The sequence below is a fragment of the Dromaius novaehollandiae genome, chromosome W (assembly GCF_036370855.1).
Source record: "Dromaius novaehollandiae isolate bDroNov1 chromosome W, bDroNov1.hap1, whole genome shotgun sequence".
Classification (NCBI taxonomy): Eukaryota; Metazoa; Chordata; class Aves; order Casuariiformes; family Dromaiidae; genus Dromaius; species Dromaius novaehollandiae.
The window spans coordinates 68,368,943-68,387,324 of NC_088130.1; the positions used below are offsets into that span (position 1 = coordinate 68,368,943).

Below are 18,382 nucleotides of genomic sequence, written 5' to 3' on the forward strand. Positions count from 1 at the left end.
CTAAGCAACAGAAATACCTTGTTACATCCCCAAGGGAGAACTACTAAAGGAAGCAGAAGAGAGTTTCCATGCTATGTGTTGATAAAGGTACAGGTTGGGTTATTACGTTTTAGCTCTACCTACTGACATCTTAATTATATTATGCTACTCTTTGATTATTAAAAACTGAAAGCTGACACTTCTGAGATAAGAGTTTTTAATGTGAGTTTTCAGAGAGTGAAGGACTTCCACCTCTACATTCAAAATGATTAATAGGAACATTTATATTTAAAAAATGACTCCAATTTAATGGCGTTCATTCCTCTGCTGTAAGAAAGAAGCCTTAAAGACATGTTTAAGAGAAGTACTACACATCCCATTCACTGAATTTCTTCTGCTCAGGTAGCACATCGCATTTAAAGTTTCTAAGTGCCTGCTATCCGGAAGTCTTATCATCCATTTGGAAATGAGAATCCGGTATCGGAAGCAACTCCTCTCTGTTCCTGCACTTACGTTTTTAAATGGGAATTAGGTATCAAACAGCTTGGAAGTATTCAGGCAGCAACCTGGCATTTTTCTTTCCCCCCAAATTTTGCTCCCTAAGAAGTGCCTTTGGTGCGGGTGACTCCGTTTCACCTGTTTTCTGCACCAACTGTCCCCGCTGCGTTCTAGCAAGCTTCTCTCCTGCACTGTGGACATAAGAAAAAAAACAGGCAGGAAAACCAGAATGCTCAGACAGCATAAAGCAAGGTGGGAGAGCAACTTGTTTATCTTCCTATGTGAGCAGCCTAATGAACTTCAAGCCAGCAATTACATCCCCTTGTTGTCACAGTTAAGAAAATTTATTAAGCAATTGGTAAATCCTAATCTCACATTCATGCGCTACTAATTTCACAATTTTCAGTTCAGTGTGGCCCCTAATAAGCAGGTCAGATTACACGTCTTCCTCCCGCACTAATATTTTTCTTTCTTTTCTTTTACCAGACTATTTCAATAAGTAAATGCCTGGCCAGCTCAAAATGTTCTCTGCTTCCATAAGATCCTTTTTGGAGAAAGCTTAGGTTTGGAGTTAAAAAACAAAACAAAACCCCAAACTAACAACAACAACACTGCCAACCCCCAAACCACCTTGCTACAACTTACCTCTAAGGACCTGACGATGGACATGAAACTATTCTGAAATTACTTTTTTTGCTTTCCAACTCAAGCGTGTGAAGTAGGGAGCGCCTTCAATTGCTCCCCAAAGCCTATGGACCAAAAGCTCCATGTGCACACCTGACTGGGGCCTTAACACTAACAGTTTCCAAAAACTACTATAAAGTTTGAAAAAATGTGACTTCAAACTTGCAAGCCAGGGACGTGAATCTGTTTCTCAAGCTCAGCTCTCTTCTTTTGGCACTCAGTTTCAGGAAGTTAAGCTACCTCACTTAAGTGTTTAAAAAAATGCCACTGACACAAAATTTCAATCAAGTACCTTTTTTTTTTTTTTTTTTAAATAAAAAAATCACAGATCAGGGCAGGGAAGGCCTTGATACCAGACCTAATTAAGACGTGCATTTCAGAGTCATCATCATTCTACCAAACAGTGACACGTGAAAATTTTGATCGATTTCCTCTTTGTCCCCAATTTATAAAAGCAACAAAGGTAGGGGAAAACACAGGAAAGTAATATGCTGTCTTCATTTAGGAATAATAAAATATGACACAATCTGCTTATATAGAGCCTATGAAAAGGTAGGCATAAAGTATATTCAAGCAAGCTAAAAGGTCAAGCATTCCAAAAGATAATTTGGGGAACATTACAAAGACATATGATTCTATAAAGGCAACCGATAAAGGAAAACAGAAAGAAAAAATACACTTTTTTTTTTTTAAAGGGATACTGTGAATTAGCCAACATTCAAATTCACAAAACCCAACAGATATTCACACTGTAAGCTAAAACTATCCTTGGTTTTATTCTTGAAGTAAGTCATTACACTCACATCTTTCCGGATGCACATTACTCCACATTTTAGTAGACTACCTACACGGCTTCATACACAGGATTATAAAATATATATGTAAATCAAAATCCAAAGCCTTCTTCAGGAAAAAGCCAAACTAAACGATCAGTGCTATGAAAAATATATTTTGCCCTCATGCCATATGTATTTTTCACCCTTTGTAGCATTATCTACAGTAAGCTTTTATTTCGCATCCAGCATGAAATTTGCTGATCGACGCCACTTGCAGCTGCTAAGTACTTAATTATTAACAAATATGTCGCATGAATGTGTAAAACTGAGAATAAAAAATAAAGACTAATGAAAATGTAATTCTTAGAACAAAATTGTTACAACAACAAAGGGAATGGGAAGGAAAAAAAAACTTTTCTATAGATTAAAGATGTTTTAAAAAACAGCATTGTCTATTCAGACAGAATACTAATGACCTACAGTCACTTACTTTTCTATGCCATTGCTATCAAAACAGCAATGAAGATCATGCCTTGCAATTGTTCCAGCACTACTCAAACCTCATACTCTGAAAAAGCAGCTCATAATATCATAAAAATGTACAGAAATGCACACATTTCAATTTTCAGATTAAAATGGATTGAATATCATCAATTGAGCTCAAAACATGAATTTTAAAGCAACATCATGCACTCTTTCTTGAAGAATTTTCTTTAATTATTTTAACAGAAGACAACCCCCTGAGACTACTATAAGAAGAAACAGTGGTAGAAAAATGAAATAACGAACATAGTAAACTACAAAACAAATCGTTTGGCTGTGGAGGTAAAACTCCACAAAAACAGCAACACGTGTTAGAATGGAGGGGAACTTTTTTTCTTTTTGGTAGCTTACAAAACGGTTGATACTGCCAAATGATGATGACACTGTTAAAGGATGAATCACAGCATCATTGAGGTTGGAAAGGCACCTCTAGAGATCATCTAGCCCAAGCCCCTGCTCAAGCAGGGTCACCTAAAGCAGGTTGCCCAGGACCATGTCCAGTTGGGTGGACCCCACAACCTCTCTGGGCAACCTGTTCCAGGGTTCAACCACTCTCACAGTTAAGTGTTTTCTTATGTTCAAATGGAATTTCCCATGTTCCAGTTTGTGCCTTCTCCTCCTGTCACTGGGCACCACTGAAAAGAGTCTGTCTATCTCCTTTATGCCTCCTCATCAGATAGATATTCATGAACACTGGTAAGATCCCCCCCCCCCCTCCTTTTTCTTCTCCAGGGGAAACAGTCCTGACTCTGTCTCTCCACATACGTCAGATGCTCCAAGTCCTTAAAGATCTTTGGGGCCTTTGCTGGACTCACTCCAGTAAACCCATGTCTGTCTTTGGACTGGGAAGCCCAGCACTGGACACAGCACTCTGGGTGTGGCTTCACCAGGGCTGAGTAGAGGGGAAGGATCACCTCCCTTGACCTGCTGGCAATGCTCTTCCTAATGCAGCCCAGGATACCATTGGCCTTCTTTGCTGGCTCATGGCCAACTTGCTGTCCACTCTAGGACCTTCTCTGCAAAGCTGCTCTCCAGCAGGTCAGCACCCAGCCAGTACTGGTGCATGAGGTTACTGCACCCCAGGTGCAGGGAATTGCACTTCCTTTTGTTGAACTCCATGAGGTTCCCCTCTGCCCATTTCTCCAGCCTGTCAAGGTGTCTCTGAATGGTAGCACAGCCCTCTGGTGTATCAGCCACTCCTCCCAGTTTTGTATCATCTACAGCCCCGCTGAGGGTGCACTCGGTCCCATGTTCCAGGTCATAAATCAAGATTTTAAACAGTACTGTCCCCAGTAGCGACTGGACTCCAGCTGGATTTCATGCTGCTGATCACAACCCTCTGATCCCAGCAATTCAGCCAGTTTTCGGTTCACCTCACTGGACACTTATCTAGCCCGTACTTCATCAATTTGTCTATGAGGATGTAACGGCGGACGGTGTGAAAAGCCTTACCAGATTTGATGTAAGCAACATTCAATGCTCTCCCGTCATCCAGCAAGCCAGTCATCTTATCGTAGAAGGCTATCAGGTTGGTTAAGCACAATTTCCCTCTTCTAAATCCATGCTGAATACTGCTAATCACCTTCTTGCCCTTCATGCTTTTGGAAATGGTCTGCAGGATTAATTGCTCCACAACCTTCCCAGGAATCAAGGTGAGGCTGACCCAGCCTGTAGTTCCCCAGATCCTCCTTCTTGAAGATCAGAGTGACACTGACCTCTTCCAGTCCTCATGAACCTCTCCTGAACTCCTTGACCTTTCAAAGATAATCAAGAGTGGCCTCGCAACGTGGGTGTGGGTAAGTCTTCCCTGCTCCAGACTTCACCTCTGGTCTCAGGGACCTGGGATTCCTGAAGGCCAGTCTCACCAGTAAAGACTGAGATGAAGAAGGCATTAAGTACCTCGGCCTTTTCCACACCCTTTGTCACCAGGGCCCCTGCCCCATTTAACAGCAGGCCAACGTCTTTCCTAGCCTTCCTTTTGCTACTTATGTACTTGTAGAAGCCATATGTACATACTTGTATGATGTAAAGAGGAAGAAAGGTTTCCACCCCTTGTCAGATGACAAAAATAAGTCTTAGGGAACCACAGAGATGCAATCATCCTTTACTACTGAAGTATCAATATTTAAGGACACTACCTGAGACTCTAACAGAAAAAAAGTAACATTGAGCTACCCTGAAGCCCAGCATCATGCTCCAGGATATCTTCCACCCCTCATCACCATCAGCTTCAAGGCTAGCTGATCGGTGAGAAATAGGGTTAGGATCTCTGCGTCTTACAGATACTCAGCAGAATCGGTATGGCTGGTTGCACATAACTCACTCTCCGCTCTCATAAATGAGGTAGAGCAGGGTTAGGATGACACTCAGGTAAAACATACTATACTCTCATGATCCAACATGCACAGGTAAAAGAAGTCTCTGATTTGCTAAAATGCAGTCCCTTTTAAGCAGGCCTTTTTTCCCTTATTCCACCTGATTTCCATGAGCATTAGGAGCATGACAAAAAAACTTCTTATTTCATATCCTCCTCTGACTCCCATTTAATTCTCCAGGATAGCCAAAGGAATCAACAAAACATTACATTGATATAAATATGCGATATCTTTTGACATTTCTCTTAAGTTCCTACCTCTCTGTCATCTAACGGGGAGAAGTACAACTGATGTAATGTTGTTAGCAGTTCACACAGCCATGCATGTGAGTAGCTGTGGCAACAGAGTAGAAAAAAGGGAAAAATGATGTTTCTAGCTCTATAAATTCATTTTATGTTAAATGTGCATGCCTTTAATTAGTGAGGTGTATGGCAACCTCTAGTGGTATACGCCTGCTTAGAAAACAGCAAGCATTACACTACATGAAGCTATAAAACATTTGCCTTAAGAAATCAGTCGTCTTTATGCCATTCATTTTATTAGAACAACAGAGTGAGAAGATGCCATCACAGAGCTGTTCAGGCAAAACACCTTTTCTCCATTGTCAAGTGTGTCACACGGTACTATAGAAGGCAGACTACCTATAGAAAAGTCAAATACCACAAAAGCTGTTTCCGAATAGGTTAGAGGAATTAATGCCAACGGAGGTGTGGCTTTAAGCGACACACTGAACTCTTGCAATAATATGCCACTTAGGTGTGTAGTTTTACTTACTAATAATTGTACCGGGAGAATAAGGCAGGGCAAATGAAGCTGATACGAGTAAACCAGTAAAAACTGACCTGTCCAATAAACCAAGCACAGGAAAATCCTGCCCTCGCTGCAGGTGTGTAATACCTCACCTGGCTGTGGTTTGCTGCTTAGATGTGATCTGGCTGTCTCTGGTAGTCTAATCAGTTGTGACAATAATGACATCTATGCAGATATTTTTATAATAGTCTACCAGTATTATTTAAAGATACTACAGGGGTCAGCACTTTACAAATAGGAGAGAGAATGCAGTGCAGGTAATATTCTCAGCACTATGCTGATTAAATAGCTTCTGTGCAATTAAAAACAAACCCTTCCACAATTAACAAAATAACAAAAGACAGAGGGGAAGGCTCTCAATATATATAAAGTCAGGGCAGTCTACAGTAGAGGACATGCAGCATTAAATGCGTCCTGCGCTGCATCTGATTATAAAACATCTATTACATCTACTTTTACTTCCAGCAGCTGCTTGTGATAAAAGAGACTTAAACAAATCTGTCATTTTTCTTGCCTGCTGGAATGTGATATAAATTACCCAATGTTACAAAGTTGTATTTTACTGAGATTCTAGGTATACTCTATTAAATATTCTCAACGAATTCTTTCATAGAGAATAGTTTTCATGATTTATAACAATTGGCAGTCTCTGCTCAGAACTGGATTAGGAAAAAAGCTCGCATGGAAACGGAATTACTTCTCACATTATGGAAGGAATCATTAGAGCATCTGGTGAGGCCTGAAGTATGACCGTCTATTCACTTGTATTGCTAAGCAGATTTTAAGTTAAGTGCTTCACAGCTATTATAATTTTAAAAACTATACTCTAAAATACTTAGTAATAAAGTTCCTGTTTTCTTTTTAGGCTTTTCCTTCACAGAAAACACTTTTTCGTTAGGAATACTGTGGTTATTCCCTTACAGAGACGCTTGCACTCTGATGACAGAATCAAAATCTAAGTATAAATATTCTGCTTTGGGACCATGGAGCAACTTGGGTCCATCCGTGATGGTCAAATTTAATAATAGTGACTAACAGGCTCCATAAGCTGGGAAAAGGAAGGACAAAATATCTCTTATGAAATACATGTGCCCATAAATATTTATTCCTATTGCTTTTCTTGATAACCAAGACTTTATAAATAAACTATTCATCTTGAGAGGAAATCAGTTTTAAAATACTTCCTTTACGGTGCCTAAGCCTGCCTGGGAACCCCTGGTTGTAAAGCTTCCGAGAAGAAAATTCTACTATATTAGCAGTAAAATATTACAGGAGAAAGGCTCCTCTGGAGGTTACTCCTCCTTCCAGCCTACCCGTGTCGTAGTCCCACAGGACATTTTATTACAGAGTTTAATACATTTTTTATAGTAGGGTCTTCGGATTTATAAGCAACCACAATCATAGTGAGAAATTAAATCACAACCTTGGTGGCCATTCTTGTGTCTATTGTCCAGATGTACAGCTTCTAACGGCAGAATAGGATTTGGGGTCAATATCACATATTAAAAAAAAAAATCCAGTATATTCTTTAATCCTCCTCTTGTTTTTCTGGTTCTGCTTCAAATTTAAAGTCACTTTCTTTCATCACAACTTCTACTATACAGTAATAAACACCAGTTGTTTACAAAACGTCAGTCGCTTAAAAACATTAGTGTGGAATATCTTTAGAGTATATAAAAATATCATATTCTATATGATATAATATAGATCATGTTGCCCTTTGTTTGCAACTCCTTCGAGTTGATGGGCATGCCCATATTCTGTGTCTATCCTCACATTATTTCCACCCTGGAAAATACGACGCCAATCCTGCCAGCACCCAACGGTTGGCATAACCAGCACCCTGCTCAGACAACTCTCCCATCAGACTAGCCTAAAATTTTTTCAAAGGCTACAGGCTCACAAACTAAATTATCTTTTATCTGCCCCCAAAGACGACTGAAGAGTTAGCCTCAAGCACAGCCTTACTCCCTGAATAAAGACAAGACAGAGCAATTCTCAGTGCATTTGAACCTTCGTTAACGTTAATTGCAATAAAGCATTGCCTCCAACCCCATGCTAAGTCTCTGCTAAATGCTGTACAGAAACCAATCAAGGCAGCTACTAACAGCTTACATTTTTGGAAGAGCTAAGAATTTTGAATATGCCATTGCTATTGTCTTTGCTCTAACATCTTTCTTTCTATTTGGCATTATATTTCAAATGTGGCTTTATTAGTTCTTTATACAATAAAAGAGCACCCTCCAATAGATAATTTGACACACAGTTTAAGTGCGACAATTTTTCTTTTTGTTTTCTGCCACTCACCATTATGGCCTCCTTTCTGCACATAACAGCATGAAGCAACAAAAGTTTGCAATTATACCTCTGGTAAGAATATTAGCACAATTATTTCACCACTAAAATCAAGTGGTCAATGTTAAAGGGACATTTTAACTTTGCATGTCTAGACAGAAGATGAATAAGGCATCCTGGCTTTACAGAAAACTGCTGACATTTTGCATGCAAGGAGTGCAAGAGAATTTCACTGTGTTGCACATCCTTCCTTGGGCCTTGAGATGGATCTTAAACCTCAGGGAGTCAATCTGTCTCAAAGATGCAGTTATAGATGGTGAAAATAGCACACGAGAAAGCTGGAAAACCCATCAGGAAAAATGCAGGTGCCGGGAGGAGCCTCGCTGCCTGTAGAAGCTCCGGTTACGTTTCAATCAAAGCAGAAAGGCTGAGGTTAGATTTGTGGAAGGGAACTGAGATTATTCCTTCCACCCCTTCTCACAGGCCAGGGATCTGTGACTTCACTTCAGAAGTCAACATCAGTAAAGGCTTGGAAAGCTGAGAAGAAATGCACGTACACTCCAAACTTGTGATATGAGAAATGAGAAGTGCAGGTATTTGAGACATTATCAGAGACAGGTAACAGAAAAAAAGCTCAAATTCAAATTCTGAACACCCATTAACACTGCCAGGGGTATGAAAAGACTGTGTGTGTCAAGCAGGGAGAAGGTAATAACAGGATGCATTCATGCTGGTTATTAGTTAATATACCAGGAAGCAAGCATTTCCAGAACACGAGGGGCCAAGAGAGAATTAAATCCTGAATAGCACTGGTTTAAGAACAAAATGTATTTCTTGTTAACCCAGTTCTTTATAAAGTGTACAGGCACACAATTACCATTTACTTTTTCTTTTCTTTTTTTTTTTGGCACGCAGTCTATACTTGCCAAGCACTATAAAAGTTTACTCCAAATTGCATTAATAAGGACTTTTCTGGTTTGCTTTGGGGTGTGCAGCAGGTTGGCTGCAAAGATGAGATCGGTACCTGATGCATGATTACCTGCCTTTACACAGTGATCTGGAGCACAGAGAAAAAAATGAGAAGGACCAACTGCGATATCTACTTTTCCAAAGATATAGCGCTGGTTTTGGAACCAGGGCAGATATTGATTAACTTATCACTATAAATTATCATTTGAAACTATAGGTGTAGGGTCTATGGCCCATATTTGCAAGATTCTGTCACAAAATAATCACTATGTTTTGCCTGATTTAACAAATAAATCTTTTGCCAAATGTACAGGAAGAACTGAACCAAGCTGAAAATCTGGCGTGTGTAGTATGTGAGAACCACCCCACAGGGCATCTTTGTAACAACCTGATACGTGACTTAAAAAGCATAGCTCCTACAAATCACTGAAAATCTTCCAGTTTAAAAGCAAATGCTGAGCTATTCTGTTAAGAGAACAGTCAGAAGTTTCTCAGAGACAGAAACTAGTGTTGTTTGTGCATTCAGAACAGAACCAGGCTCTAGAAGCAAGTCACACTTATTCAGGGTTAACTGAGTTCCAATTTCTGTTACTTAGCTCATCAATATCTACTAAGGCATATAAAATTCAAGCTCCTCTACTCCTGAGTTTCAGCAGAGAAAGAGGAGTTTAAATAAAGCTCTGTTTCAGACGTCTTATATTTACCTGATGATCCTCTGAGCAGCATATTGATGAAGTGAGCGGAACTGTGCTGACATATTTGCTAAGGCTGCCAGACAATTTGTGTGAAGGTACTTGTCCTGTTGGGGAAAAAAAACAGGGAGGAGAAAAATACATCAAACTCTCTTTTTTATATACAGCAATACCTGCTAAAGGAAACCACTCAAAAGACTAATAAATATCTGTTGCTTTATAGGAAGCAACCGAAGACGTACAGCAAAACTGCTGATTGCGTACTTGAGGATATTTTAAAGATGTTTTCTATAAGGCTTATAAGAGTGTTTTCATACAGATTTTAGTGAGTGTGCACACATGTGTGCACACATGCGTGTACGTGTACATGTGTTGCTCTGAAACCATTTGACCAGATATGCATTTAAATGGCAGCCCTATTAAAGTGAAGGCTTTTCACAGACGCGACAAACTTCACAATCCACAGCCATATGGGAGTCTTCAGTATCAACTAAATTTGGTCATAGACAAATAAACGTGGATGGGGCTACTGCTCGAAAGGGAAAAAAGATTTAATCTTAAATCATCATACTGACTTATCGTGATATTATTAAAAATAGCAGGGTTTCCAACTGTACATTCAACTTTCACAAGAAACAGCTATGTGACTTCCAGACTTTACTTCTATTCGGGGTGTGACCAGTCCCTATGCATCAATGTTTAATCATCTCTACAAGTAAAGAATTTCTTTTCTCTACACATATCTAAAATATACATTTATACCTGAGCATAACAAATTCAAAATTCTACAAATATATACCAAAAATCATCTCTTCTAGTTGGTATCATCATAAATGTTAAATCGTTACGTTCTCCAAATCAAAACGTATTTAATCAATTTTTGCGTTGTTTTCAGTTTTCATGTAAAAAAAAGTTCTGTGACTTTATTTGTTAAAAGTATTTTAAAGTGCCTGATAGCATCGTTATATGTTTGATATAAGGTTTAGAATCATATGCCTAAAAAATTCACAAAAATAATCTATAAGGTTATGAAGTTGAGGCAGTTATGCTTCGCCAGAACTCAAAAAGGTCTTATCCAATCACTGTACTACTTCATTAAAAAGAAAAGAAAAAAAAATCTGACAACAGAGCTGAAATTTCCACTTCTGAGTAGCTTCATACAGGTTAAAAAAAAAAAATCTGTAAGTCTTTATGTGGAATTTTTTCTTCTTATCTGAACTCTGTTTCTTTAAGGAATTATATTATCTAGTTCTGTACTTGGATTATGGACTTTAGAGAATTTTATCCGATAAATTGAATGATAATACAGAAATTGTGTTACAAGTTCAGAAGCACTTAATGTTATGCTTAGTTAATATGGCTGATCTTCCCATTTCCTTCCGTCCTATAGCTTCAGGTGCCAACTGGTTGCAACAGAACCAAGAAAAATCCCACACCCTGTTGGAAATTGAATTCGTAGTGTGGATTTCTAGCTTCAACAGCATGTACGTAAGCGTTAAATATAACTCTTACCCTTGTCCGTGTCATGTTGTACTGGATGGTTCTTATCACGACCAGTATCAGAAGACTCCCAAGTGAGATCTCTGTTAAAACACGTTCAGCATACCAAGTGATATTTTTCAATATCTGAAAAAAAGAACAGAAAATTCTTCAGCCCTTAGGTCTACCCTGAATAAGAACCCAGCAAATTCTCTGGACTCTCACATCCCTTTACAAAACCGATGGCATTGTAAAGCTAAAAATAAACAGAAAGGTCTCTGCAGTATTATCACCTGGTAGATCTCATTGACTTCTTTTATAAGCCATGTGGAAACACACCTAGACCTGGAAAGATGATTAAAACAAGCTATTTCATAATTTCTAATACCCCACACCACCGTTCTCTTATATTCTTTCCGATCTTAGCCTTCGCACATCAGAAAGTCTCCAGGTCCGCGCTAGCCACCTGCGTAGTGTTTCCAATTCCTTCCCGTTTTCCCTCGTGACCAGCTGGGCAAGAGGCAGCACGTGCAAGCTCCGACTGAGTGGCCAGCATGCACACGCCGAAGGACACCCAGCCGACGAGCGAGGGAACCGCTCGCTTCATCCGGACACCTCTCTCTCAGCAGCGAGGTCGCTCCCCTTCACCTAGCTAATGATATTCACTAAGCGAAGAGGAGTCTCCCATCTTTGCACGCTCTCCACTATCAGGTTGACCACCATTTCAGAGGGTCCTGCAGAAGGAGAATCAATATGCTCAATATTCCTCCTGGGATCTTCAGCCAACTCACCTGGAGCAATATAACAGACTTCTACACAGCACCTGCCCTGAAAGATGACTTAAAGGCTCAGTAAAAATGAGTTTACAGGAACTGCCCTAACAAACATGGATAAGACCATCCTCTATAAATTCAGGGATGTTCTGGGCAGTAAAAACAAGAATTTGCTATCAAGGACTATTTCACACAAAGCTATCATGCTATCACTTTTTTCTTTAATATATGAGGCACATTTCAGTGAAGCTTCACATTTCACGACAAGAATGTAGATGTCTCAAAAAAATCTAAAATCAACCTCATTGACCAGCTTCATTAATTAACCTCTTCTCTCAAGAAGTCATATGAAAACATCATCTTCTGACTGTAGCCCTTCTTCCCACCCCTTCTTTGATGACTAAAAAAGTTTCTTGCCATTCAATTTTCATCATTTCTGCTTTTAGGATTCCCACTTCCTCCCACTGACTAATGGCCCACTTAGCAAAGCCTCTTCCTTCTGTAAGAGAGGGGATGAATAAGTAGTAGCTAGTTTCCTGTAACAAAGAGATCCGGAGATCTGGCCACTGAATGACTTGCAGAAGACAAAGAAAAGGGAATACTGGGAACTACTGCAAGCTGCTTCTTGTTTTTACATTATTTAGTCCTTCTGTCTGAGATGAAGAGGCTCAACCCTATATGTTTATATATATACCTTATGTATCTATTTGGTGAAATTCTGGAATATTTTTAAAGAACAGCAATTAAAGATGCTTTCGGAATCTAAAGCCTTGTACAGCTCCCCAAAACCAGACCATTTACGTGATGGCATCTGCAAAGGTTCTCAAAGAGCGCAACACTAAATGTTGCAAGGTCTGCAACACTGGTGGCAAGGTCCAGGCCAACGCTCAGGCATCTGTTACTAAGAAGCGTTACACCACAGCATCCCTCTCTTGGGCAATACAGGAATCTTCCACCAGAATTCAACATTGCCAAAGAGCAAATAACTCCACGTCTGAAAACAAGAAAACTGGTTGTACTTTCACATGCATTTAAGATGTGGGCATGAGCTAACCTGGAAAAACGTACAACCAACACTTAGGTACTCAGATGTGCAAAACACCCACTCTTCTCCTTAATGGAAATGGAAAAGGGTGACTTAGTTTAACTGATAATCAGGTGTTTACTTCTCAAAGGTAATTGAAAGTCATGCTTTAAATGATATAATCACTTGGTTGCTAATCACTAAGAGAGCACTGTACTGGAATCCAAAAAGGTCACCCCATATTTTTAGTTTCCACAGAACTAAATTTGTCATTTAAAATTCTGTATTTAATATATTTAAGGAGATTAATAATTATAGTAATACATACTGTTCTACACGTTTACACGTCACAAAACACTCCACACGGTTAGTCTCCCTCTGATGTTTCTTAAGATCTTAAACTTTCTATTAAAAGAACTTAAACGTCAAATATTTAAATCATAAATTAATTAGGAACTAAAGAAAATCATTAGGCCGCATAAAGTGCCTCCTGGTTGGTTTCATAATTCAGTGTACTACGCCAACTTTTATTTATCTCTGCAAAAGAGTACTGGGGAAATATATACTGTATGTATGATTCTTTCTTGCCGCCCCTGTTTTGCCACCATCACCATCCAAACCCTGTGGAAAGAGCAGGCAGTTTGTCCTTCCTCTGCCTACTGACTGAAGGCCTTAAATTCACGTATTGGCAGATGACTATATTTTGACAAGAAACAAAAACAAAAGCAAAGGTATTTTGCAACTGAGGTGAACAGAAGATATACTTCAGCTTACAAACAGAAAATAGTATAGTATCTGCAAAACCTGTATCACTGGTCATTAAAGCTGGGTTTTGTTTCCCCACAGCCTTACACACACTGAACACATTTAAATACTAACTTGTTTTGTTTTTAGAACTGCTATGGAAATTATGAATAACTGAATTGTATTGGAGCTGGAAAGAAATGAGTTGTCCCATCCCATTGCCAGCACAGGACTGTTCTTTAGGGCCCACACTCAACATCCTTGCTCAGCGCTGTTTTAGATGACTCAAGCAAAGAAGCTTCCACTTGGCAGACCATTCCAGAGCTCAAACACCTCAATACCAGGACTTTCCCCCGGTTTTCAGCTTACTTTTCCATCTTTGCCAGTTTTATCCCACTGCTGTTTGATAATACTCCGCTGGACCATCATCAGAACTTCCTCTCCCTTAAGATTTATATTTGTTTTACCACGTTCTTCTGTTTAATGTGATTTGGGGGCACCCTGCAATAAAAACTTATATTTGTATTTAAAGTTTTCCAGTTGCCATATCAAAGGTTTTCTTTATATACTGTGGCTGCAGTCACAATAATGACCTTCCTCGGATATCCCAATATCGCTATCTGCAGACATCAAAATTGTGCTGATTCCTGAACCACTATCAAAAACTGAAAGACAGACTCTTAGTCCACAAGTGTCTCTCTCTACATCAATAAGGAAACTCTTTAATAACAAAAAGCGAAGCTGAAGCTTAACGTACTGAACTTAACAGCCCTTAAGGATATTTTTTTATTTTGTTATTCTCCTGTAAGAAAAACTCAGAATTGCCAGAAGTCCTGATTTAACAGGGTTTATCCCCATATTAAAACCTCTCTCTCTCTCTAAAGCAGTCGTATTTACAATCCACATCTCTATTAGAAGCTAGATAACTAATTTATCCAACATACCAAAGTATTTTAGTTAATGTGTCCAAAAGTATACTCCAGATCCAGTGCCTAACCTGATAATCACAACCACATGCTACATTAAAAAAAAAAAAAAAAAGAAACAAATCAAAACACACAAACCTTTCACCATCAGAGCACTAACTCTAGTGATCACAGCTGGTTACTAATCATCTCCTGCCACTCAAAAGCAACAAGCCCAGAGCATGCCCTGAGAGGGTTTATGCACAATTCAAAGCTTTCAATTTGTTAATTTTTGAATTATTAAATACATGATAGTTTTCACGCAGTGGAATATGAGTAGCCTACGTAAGAGTCCTATAAGAATATTAACAGAACAAAAATCATTGCAGATGACAACTTGTTTTAAAGGAGAACATACTGCTCCAGAATATTAAAAGTTGTATTTCAAAACAAACACTTAACAGGGAAGCTCTTATTCTTGTTTTTTAATCACCTTCCTGATCTTTTTCTTCCATCAGTGAGCTGCGGCATTGCGTTTTTGCCATGCTCCCTGCAGTCGTGTTTGGAGTACCACTAACGTAACCAGAAGGCAGAACGCTCTTCCCCAACCCTTTGGGATACGATCTGCAGCAAAGCAGCTCCTTGTTTCAAAATGGATGTATTTTACAACACACTGCTGAACTTCTTTCCCAGTTAGCAGCCTTAATTGCTGAAGTACATTCAATGTGCACTCGCGCAGTGCCTGCCTTCCACGAAGCCCCATCAATTGGCAAGGGATTTATACTACAACCTGTGAAGCATGTAAGATTTTATGTATTAAGCTTTTTTTGAGGACCCAAGAGGCTCTCAAACGCCACCGTAATGGAAGTTGCATTAGTGCTGAGGATGGAGAGACTAGACTATAATTGCTTTATGTCACCTACTCTCTGAAATACTCAGAAAGAACAAAACCTACATGTCATTCTGCTGCTTTTCGTACGCCAACTTCTGCCCTTGAATCTCAAGCAAAAAGTACATCACAGGCTCTCATTGCTTTAAAGGTTTCTTTTCATTATCAGTTGGGCTAAAGTCCTTCCTGCCTTCCACAGAATAATCCCACCTACACCGTTAAAGAGTGGTTTTGCCAGCTCCAAAACATGAAGGACAGCAAGACCTATCCTCTGAAAGCCAAATGAAAGCACAACAGCAGCAAAGACCTTTAAGAAACATATTCCAACAGTTCATCCCCCAGCAAACTTCCCAGTAATGACAGAACCATTTGTGATTAGTCAGAAACATTCGAAACAGCTGAATTAAGAGGAAAAAATAAATCTTTTTAAAGGTAGCAGCATTCTTGCACAATTTCTCCTTTGGCACGAGTTTGCCCAGTGTTTGTGGTATGGGGATTGCCAGCAAAATCTGGGTTTTGCTTAACACAAGGCTCTGGGAGATTTTTATTTCCCTCAGCACACTGTAGGATCCTACTGAAAGTAATACAAAATACTCAAGAAATAATTGCACATGTGTTTTATCAAAATTCTAAGTCAATAGATGAGAAAAACCCATGTGGAAAAAGAAGAAATCTATAAACTTTATTCTAGACAGAGGTAATGCTTTGTAAGCACTGCCTTCAAAACATTTACCCAATAATCTTCCAGGTTCTGCTAATTACACATGCACTTACACTTCTTCCATCTACCTCTCCCCCTTCCTCTCACTGTAACTCCTTCCATGTCTCCTGAATCTCTTTCACAGTACAAGAGACATTTGAAATAGCATCCTACTTATGATCCAAACCCTCTCCCATGCTTTATTTCTTTGGTAGGAAGGAGGCCTCCTGAAGCCCTTCTTTCATGGAGTACTCCAATGAAGACTGCATTTCTTCAAATAGCCATGCTTTGCATTAGCCTCTGCTGAAAGGACTAGGTGTTTTTCAGATTAACCTCCTAAAAACAGGATTTGTATCCATTTAGTACATTTATGCTTGGAAAAAATTATGCACGAAGGCCCATGGAACAAGAGCGACATCCCAAATATCATCCCAGACTAGAGATACTAAAATGAAAAAGTGAAAAAAAGATGCAGCCACTGAACAATATTTGGTAGGCTGAGGAAACTCATCTTAGTGGCTCAGCTACTGTAGCTTGAGATACACAATATCACTTCTATACCACGTATGAAGACACAAAGTGAGAGTATTGATAATTAAAAATATATAAATCCATTGTCACAAGCTACATATTGGAAAGGTCAAAAAATTGTTAGTTGTCTGACAGAGGCTGAATCTTCGAAGTACGGTAAGTATTAAAAGCCTTGGCCACCTCATGGAGAAACCCCCATAAGCACAGCCAGGGTATAAAGCTAAGTGTGAAATGGTCATCAAAAGACCTACAGCAGCTCACCAAAGAAAAGGTGCACAGGAAACGAGGGCTTGAGACTAGCAGTAAGAAAAGTTTTGTATGTTTTTAAATTTGCTTTACAAAGAGGAAAGGGTGGTTTGTCAAACCAGAAGCAGCAAAATAAGAGAACATTGCTCAGAAAAACTCCAGAGGACTCAGAATCTTGAAAGCCTCTTGTGACCGGCATAGCCGGACACAAAAACAAATAAGGAATGAGGTAGTGGTTAAAAGTAGACAATTTCTGTCAGCACCTTCCAATTTCCCACACTGGAGCTGAAGCAAAGCAAATGGCTATAACCTATAGTTGGGAAAAACAGTTTCCATCATATTGTTTCACAGTACTGCAGTGCTGGCGAGAGTGAAACATGTCAACAGCAACACGCTGAAGTGTGAACATTTCTGGTAAACATCTTTTGCTAAAAGGATAGGAAATCGGAACAAGAGGGAAAGACTTCGGACATATTTAAGAGAGGAACAGTCAAGGGTGAGCAGCAAATAGGAAATATGAAATCACTACTGAGAAGGTTTTCCAGATAGAGCACGCTACACGGGGATGAGGAGAAAGGCTGAATTTCTGGCTGCAAATCACTAATGTTATTTTAAGACAAAGTGAGGAGGATATAAAATGAAAGCAAGTCCTACAAGGAGTTTTAGTAAACAAGGACAACTAGTCAGGACTGAAAACCTAGAGGACTACAAGGAACAGCCCAAAAGAGGAAAAAAAGTCGAGCAATATTTTTATGAAACAGACTACTGGAAAGTCAAAAAGATAAGTTAGTTGTGTAATTAACAGGCTAAATATACGAGCTTCACTGCAAAAAGGATACTCTGCTAAAAGGGAAGCAACTGAGCATCCTGCAGCTGTTAGGCAGAAACCTCTGATCAGACACAGCAAGTTAGAGAGCTGTCACAAGTTATGGCTGCGATAAATGCTAGCATGCATATTCTAGCCTGTCTCAGCTGCAAAGGGACTGGCTTGAAGGTGTTGCAAATTTGCACAGTTGCAAAGTGCTAAAATAAGCCTACACAGTCAGTCACTTAGGCTGCAGTTAATAGGCTGTGATTTCTTAAAAAGAGCTAATTTGTAGCTATGTAAATATATCGGTTTTCGAGAGAAGGTTTTATACAAAGGGATAGATGAACTGCCTTGACCATGAAAAATGTCCAAAGTTGACCACTGCACGCACTTGAAAGCTCCAGAAGAAAAATGTACTGTTATATGAAGAACCACATATGATCATTAAGTAAAACAGTCACCTACAGTAGTATATAAATATTACAGGGATAAGCTGTGGTTGCACATTTCATTTCCTGACCTCTGAATGCTTAGTATACTGAAAAATTAACATTTTTAAACAAAATGTAACTGTGAAAATGGGTAGTAAAACCATTATTTGTTTTGACATCATGCACAATGTAAATCCAAGCCAGTATTACATAAGGGGAAACATTTCCAGA

General features: G+C 39.3%; 1 protein-coding gene across 3 annotated transcripts in view; it reads right to left on the reverse strand.

Annotated features, from left to right (window-relative positions):
• LOC112994467 (dymeclin) overlaps positions 1 to 18,382 on the reverse strand; it is a 218,362-nt gene that overhangs the window by 99,834 nt on the left and 100,146 nt on the right. For 2 of the 3 annotated variants that reach the window (XM_026118835.2, XM_064500291.1), the window contains exons 12-13: positions 11,134 to 11,247; positions 9,634 to 9,728 (exon numbers count right to left, since the gene is read on the reverse strand). In XM_026118835.2, coding sequence (XP_025974620.2) covers positions 9,634 to 9,728; positions 11,134 to 11,247 — 209 coding nt within the window. Of the gene's footprint in view, positions 1 to 499; positions 669 to 9,633; positions 9,729 to 11,133; positions 11,248 to 18,382 lie in introns of those variants that run through there. The other variant, XM_064500292.1, reaches the window with a different exon arrangement.